The sequence below is a fragment of the Prunus avium genome, chromosome 2, assembly GCF_965620075.1.
Source record: "Prunus avium chromosome 2, drPruAviu1.hap1.1, whole genome shotgun sequence".
NCBI classification, from domain to species: Eukaryota; Viridiplantae; Streptophyta; class Magnoliopsida; order Rosales; family Rosaceae; genus Prunus; species Prunus avium.
In genome coordinates, this window is record NC_142285.1 from 11,848,673 (window position 1) to 11,854,918 (window position 6,246).

General features: G+C 35.6%; 1 protein-coding gene across 3 annotated transcripts; it reads right to left on the reverse strand.

Annotated features, from left to right (window-relative positions):
• LOC110754858 (uncharacterized) lies at positions 1–3,822 on the reverse strand. Of its 3 annotated transcripts, none has more exons than XM_021955980.2 (5): positions 3,551–3,822; positions 3,199–3,441; positions 2,822–3,110; positions 2,628–2,734; positions 1–2,174 (listed from the first exon to the last, which is right to left on the reverse strand). In XM_021955980.2, the coding sequence occupies exons 1-5, from the start codon at positions 3,778–3,780 to the stop codon at positions 2,159–2,161; spliced, it is 885 nt and encodes a 294-aa protein (XP_021811672.1). In that variant the 5' UTR covers positions 3,781–3,822; the 3' UTR covers positions 1–2,158. The 3 variants fall into 3 exon arrangements, with proteins under 3 accessions (XP_021811672.1, XP_021811671.1, XP_088104269.1); XM_021955979.2 differs by having other exon boundaries at positions 1–2,177; XM_088248143.1 differs by having other exon boundaries at positions 1–2,177; positions 3,588–3,669.
• Between the last annotated feature and the right edge of the window lie 2,424 nt (positions 3,823–6,246).

A 6,246-nucleotide genomic window follows, 5' to 3' on the forward strand; every position in this document is an offset into this window, starting at 1 on the left:
GGAGGGAGGGAGGAGAAGATTAAACCAGGAAAAAAAAATGGTGTTCTTCAAGAGAGTATCTGTTTTTTTGGAGGAAGGGATATTTTTGGAGGGAGAGAGGATAGAGCATGCTCAAGAAGAAGAAGAAAAAAAAGAGAATTAGAGGGGTAGACCGTAGGGATGGAGGGAGGATAATATCAAACCAAAAAAAAATGGTGTTCTTCAACAGAGCATCTGTTTTTTAGAGGAATGGATATTTTTGGAGGGAGAGAGAACATAGCATGCGAAAGAAGAGGATAATAGAGAATTAGAGGGGTAGACCGTAGGGAGGGAGGGAGGAGAATATCAAACCAGAAAATAAAAATTGTGTTCTTCAAGAGAGCATCTGTTTGGAGGGAGTGATATTTTTGGAGGGAGTGATTTTGGAGGGAGTGATATTTTTGGAGGGAGAGAGGAGAAAGCATGCGGATGAAGGGAGTGTTTCAGTGCAATAATTTCAGTTGCAACTGCTTTTTGGAAAGCCGTTGGATATCCAACGGTGTTCTCATATTAAGTCCTCATTTAGAGGTTCTTGCTAGAGCCTTGCCCTTTTAATGAATATGTTTTTCCTTTTGTTAGCAAACAGGTATCTTCTCTAGCACCGTTTCTTGCCCAATTGGAGCCGCATTGTCTCTCTCCACCAAAACAACCCCCTGCAGCCCAAACTCCTCCACCGCTTTGCCTTTCCAACACTTGACCCAGCGCCACCCAACCCAGCCACCTCAGCTCCTTCCCCACCACCGCCACCAGTGCCCCCTCATCCGATGACCACTTGCTCACGTGCTAGTCTTTGCCAATCCAAGCTTCGCATTGATGGCACCGTTCATTATCCTCTCTCTCAAGCACATGCCACTGTTCTCTCCCAATCCATTGAGCCCACTCGTTTCACCGAAGTGGACAAATATCTGGAGTGGCATACTGCCATGCCTAAAGAATTCAATGCCCTTGTTAAGAATCACACGTGGCTTTTGGTTCCTCCTTCGCCCTCTCACAACATCGTCGGTTGCAAATGGGTTTTCCGAATTAAGCACCACTCTGATGGCTCCATTGAACGCTACAAAGCCCGCCTTGTTGCTAAAGGCTTTCATCAGCAACCCAGACTTGACTATGAGGAGACTTTCAATCATGTTGTTAAACCCACCACCATTCACCCTATTCTCTTTCCTGCTATCACCAACTCTTGGACAGTCGCCAATTGGACATCAAGAATGCTTTCTTAAATGGTGTTCTTCAAGAATACCTTTTTATGTCTCAGCCCCTTGGCTTAGCTGATCCCCAACACCCTCACTTCATTTGCAAACATCAAAAGGCCTTATCTAGACTCAAACAAGCCCCCCGTGCATGGTTTAGTTGCTTCAGCGTCTTTCTAATATAATTTGGGTTCACTCAAAGCAAAACGGATTCTGCTCTCTTTATTTATCGCTCTTCATACTATTTATTTATTATTATACGTTGAAAATATTATTCTTACTGGCAGACGTGTTGATTTTATTTCTTCCTTAGTTGGCTCCTTGCAGTACCTCATCTTAACTAGACCCGGCATATTGAATTGGACTATCATTTTGTTCGCAAGAAAGTTGCCCTTGGTAGTCATCTTGTTCAGTTTGATCCCTTCACTGATCAATAGTTGCTGACCTCCTCACAAAAGGTCTTCACAAAAGTCGTCATCTCCAGCTCTCTAACAAACTCGTCCATCGATGCCTACCGTCCAGTTTGAGGGGGAGTATCACGCAATCAACTCATGGTCGTTAGGCCCTTCCTCCATTACAGGAATCCTTCTTCCATATTCGTATACGTGTTAATACTGATTTACCTTCCTTGTATTGTTGATTCAGTTTCCTTGTACATCTCTACTAGGGTTTTTAACTGCGTATAAATCTCTCATGTATCACACCTATCAAATCAATCCAAAATACAAAGTTCACAGGATATTCAAATTTGTGTCTCCAATGCACACCCATCATTTTACTACATGTAAATAAGCATCAAGTATAAATTGCCCCTTGTACATGCAATCGACTAAAATCCAATTTATAAATACTACCACAAACAATACATTACACAAATTTAGTTGCAACAAGCTTGAAACTTCTTTTTGGTGCTGCCTCGTTAAGCTAGGATCAGATGCACATAATCATCATCAAGATTCTGCTCTCCTACTTGTGATAATTAAAAAAATTTGAATTAGTAGGGAAAACAAAGACATTAGCAGGAAACAGTAATTCTATAAATATTTGATGTACATGAGTTTGCATCACATATGGCAATTGGGATGCCATTTTTTCTGTGACGCCCCGAAACTTTGGTCACATGACAACAATACCTGCCTCGAGAATCCCGAGAATACAATGCCCAATCACCACATCGACATACTCCTAAGTATTGCCAAAGTACGTTAACCCCTTTTGTTTAGTTAAAATGGGTTGGATAAGAATGTCATTGGTAGTGGAAATTAAAACAAAATATTTACATTACTTCAACCCGAAGTTACGAATTTGTTATAGTATGATAATAACCACAAAGGAAAATTTAATTAGAAGCAAAAGAGAGTTCGAAACTAATGAGAGATACAATAGAATATACCCTTAGATCTTTAGTTACGGTATTACCTCTGTATTATGGACTGCATCCTAATACCTTTGCCACGTAAGAAATCATATAAATATGTGAGCCGTTTGGGGAACAATGAAGTAAGCCCTTCTTCCAAAACCTTTTCCTACACAAAAAAAATTGATATGTTAAGATATGTTCTTATATATTTGTATGAAAAAGTTTAGAAAAGTAGTTAGTGTGATGTGCATACCGAATTAATTTGTTTTGGGTGACTGATTATGTCTCTTGAGTAATCAAGCACTCCCAGTGCATTATCCGGATATTTAGCTTTGTCTTTCTCATAAAAGGACTTAAAAGCTGGATCACATGTGGACGTTACAATCGTTGTTTCAATGTCAATCTTCTTGCCGTCGTTGTATGTACCCTTCCAAGCATCCCCTGTCTTACTTTGAAGTTCCGGGATGGCATCAATGGGGAAATAAAGTCTCTCATTAGACGACATGAGTAGAGGATGATGCAATAAATCACCCAAAGCCACCCTACAAATAAAATAAAATGATTCCATAAAAAAAAGTACAGAAATGGAAAGAAAAAAGAGAGAATTTTTTTATTAAATAGTTCCCTTACTGCGTTTTGTCAACCATGTGATAAAAGTGTTTCAGCTCCACACTTGTACTATTATCGCTCCCAAGTATTTTCGTAACCAAAGTTCTAAATTCGTCCCTATAGGTTGGCAAATTCTCTGTATTGGATGGATTTAGAATATTGATGTTGATCTTTGCTCGATCATTAACGATGTATATGTCATCAAGTGTCAAACGGCCAACACAAGGAGGTTTCACCAATGCAGAAAGCTCCTCAATGACGTCCCTTCGAAAAGGATATAAAAAAAATGTTTAGAAATATATGTATACATATATATATATATATATCGGAAATATATATAAGAAAAAAAGAAGTTAAACTGTATGAAACTCACTGAATAATGTTGCGGTATTTATCCGCAACATAATTACCATCCCATGGTGAAGTCGCACGAGGACTCTGTAGCATCTCAGCTAAGGTATATTGGGAATTTGACGGTTCTCTAGTAGCAAGCTCAGTTACTGCTGCGTTTGTATCATCCTGCAGGTTGCTAGAGACTCCTGAAGTAGAAACGTTTGGGCATTCCTGCAAGAATTCGGGAATAGCAATAGGTTCACCTTCCATATTTTCGGAAATCACTCAAAAAAAGTTCAATAATATGAAAACAAGCAACTAAGAAGAACAATCAATCACCCACTTTTATAGAACTCCTTGTATGCTCACAAGCTTGCTTTGGCCTCTTTCCAAGCACTCTTACGTAGTTGTGATGATGGTATTGAGAAAACACGACTTCTAGTCTAAAAACTTAAATATTTTATTTCCAAAGAGACTGAGTCCAATGAGTGGTGATTCTATATCCTTCCTTGCAAAAGCATAGGGGAATAAAAAAATGAAGAAGAAAGACATTTCAGAGACTGTCAAAATAAGGGAAAAAAGCAGACGAAAGAAAAATGGTTTTAGTTATTATTATTATTTTTTTATAAAGGCACTTATCTAAATTATTTTAAATTAATCTAATTAACAGGGTAAAGGGAAATGTTTTAATTTTTTTGGTCCAACGAAATGTTTTAGTAAATTCCCAAAAGAATATAAGTCAATTAATAAGCAAATAACATACGAGAGAGAGACTTGCACATTAAATAACTAGTATCATAAAGCAACCAATGGAGTTGCTCCTTTCAGTGCGTACACCTGAGATAGTTACAAGTCGTTTGTTGTTTTTAAATCTCAAACCATGCCAACTTGTCATAATCAATCGACCTTAATTATGTTACGTTCAGACCTTAATTATGTTGCGTTCAGTTAAGCCGAGTTTTGGTGACAAAACCATATTCAATAGCTATATAATTGGACGCGTACAGAGTACTTTTTTATGAATGATAATGCATCAAAATGGCCAATTAGAAAGGTCATCCATGCAAATTAGTCCAATTAATAAATTAATTATTTACAAAGTAGGAATTAAGGTCTAAAATATCGATAGTTTTGAAAATATCGGTTGTCCAAAAACATAAAAATTTAGATGGAAATATCGGGATATTATCGATATCAATAAAAACCACAGGGATTGTAAGAAAAACTTAAAAAAAGTTCTTGAAACTTTGGAGGATGGTTATTAATTTAGTCAATTACCTATTACTTTATCACAAAAAAATTGAAAGGAAATGTATTGCATGATGAGTTTAACTTATTTAAGTTGATTATATTGCGAGTTGACAAACACTGCGAATAAAAAAAAAATATATAGTAATTAATGAAAGAAGATTAAACACACTAAAATCATTTATTTTTAATGATTTACTACAATATTTTACACTTTATACATTATATGGTAAGATATATGAGTGACTTAGTACCACATAGTTCATATAAGGTTCAACTTTGAATTATTTACACTCCATTGAAAGAATATATAGGCCGATTCATATAGTCGTGGTAGGTATATATATATATACAAAGTAGTTATAAATAACCACTATCATAAAGCAACCAATGGAATTGCTCCTTTGAGTGCGTAGTTATCTGAGATAGTTACAAGTCGTTCGTCGTTTTTAAATCTCAAACCCATGTCATGTATTCTAGGTAAGAAACTTGTCATAATCAATCCTAACATGATTGACCTTAATTAAGCCGAGTTTTGGTGACAAAGCCATACTCAATAGCTAATATTTTATACAAAAAAAATTTGACGCGTACAGAGTACTTTTTTATGAATGATAATGCATCACCATGGCCAATTAGAAAGGCCATTCATGCAAATTAGTCAAATTAATAAATTAATTATTTATAAAGTAAAAACTAAGGTTTAAAATATTAATGGTTTCGGAAATATCAGTAGTAAAAAAACACGGAAATTTCTATGGAAATATCGGGATATTATCAATATTGATAAAAATTGAATAAAAACCACAAAATTGTAAGAAAAACTTGAAAAAATTTCTTGAAACTTTGGAGGATGTTTATTTAGTTAATTATCTATTACTTTATCACAAAAAATTGGAAGGAAAATCTATTGCAAGATGGGTTTAACTTATTTAAGTTAATTATATAGCGAGATGACAAACATTGCGAATGTAGAAAATATGTAGTAATTAATGATTTGTGAAATAAATAAAAATATAATCCACATGGTAGAGTTCATTAATTGACAAGGCATGACCACATCAACTGCCACATAAGATGGTTGGTTAATGTAGTCAATCTTTTGTGTCTAAATAGCATTACTCTACTTATATTAGATAGGTGGAAGCCATGTGTTGTTTTATAATCTTCAATGCATGGCCTCTGGCACGTCATTTATTCCATCTTCTAGCTAGGTTGATTCAACTTGTCATAATTAATTAATCATAACCCTAGTCACATGATCGACATTAATCATATGGTGCATTCAGTTAGGACGAATTTGGGTGAGAAAAACATATCTAATAGATTAATTATCAACTTATGAGATATTTGATTAGTGATGATCGAAAGAGAAAGTAAAATAGACCTATCAACAATTTATACAAAATAATTGGACGCGTACGAAGGAGATCATCCAATGCTCTGCTCAAAGTTTCAAAAGTTTACCTCCACCTCCACATCTACCAT

Bases quoted from the DNA above. Each gene is read 5' to 3' on its own strand.
- LOC110754858 (XM_021955979.2), bottom strand. From the start codon at position 3,780: ATGGAAGGTGAACCTATTGCTATTCCCGAATTCTTGCAGGAATGCCCA. The intron at 3,442-3,550 runs GTGAGTTTCATA...TCCTTTTCGAAG, and splicing joins AAATACCGCAACATTATTCA to GGACGTCATTGAGGAGCTTT. The intron at 3,111-3,198 runs GTAAGGGAACTA...TTTTATTTGTAG, and splicing joins CACATGGTTGACAAAACGCA to GGTGGCTTTGGGTGATTTAT.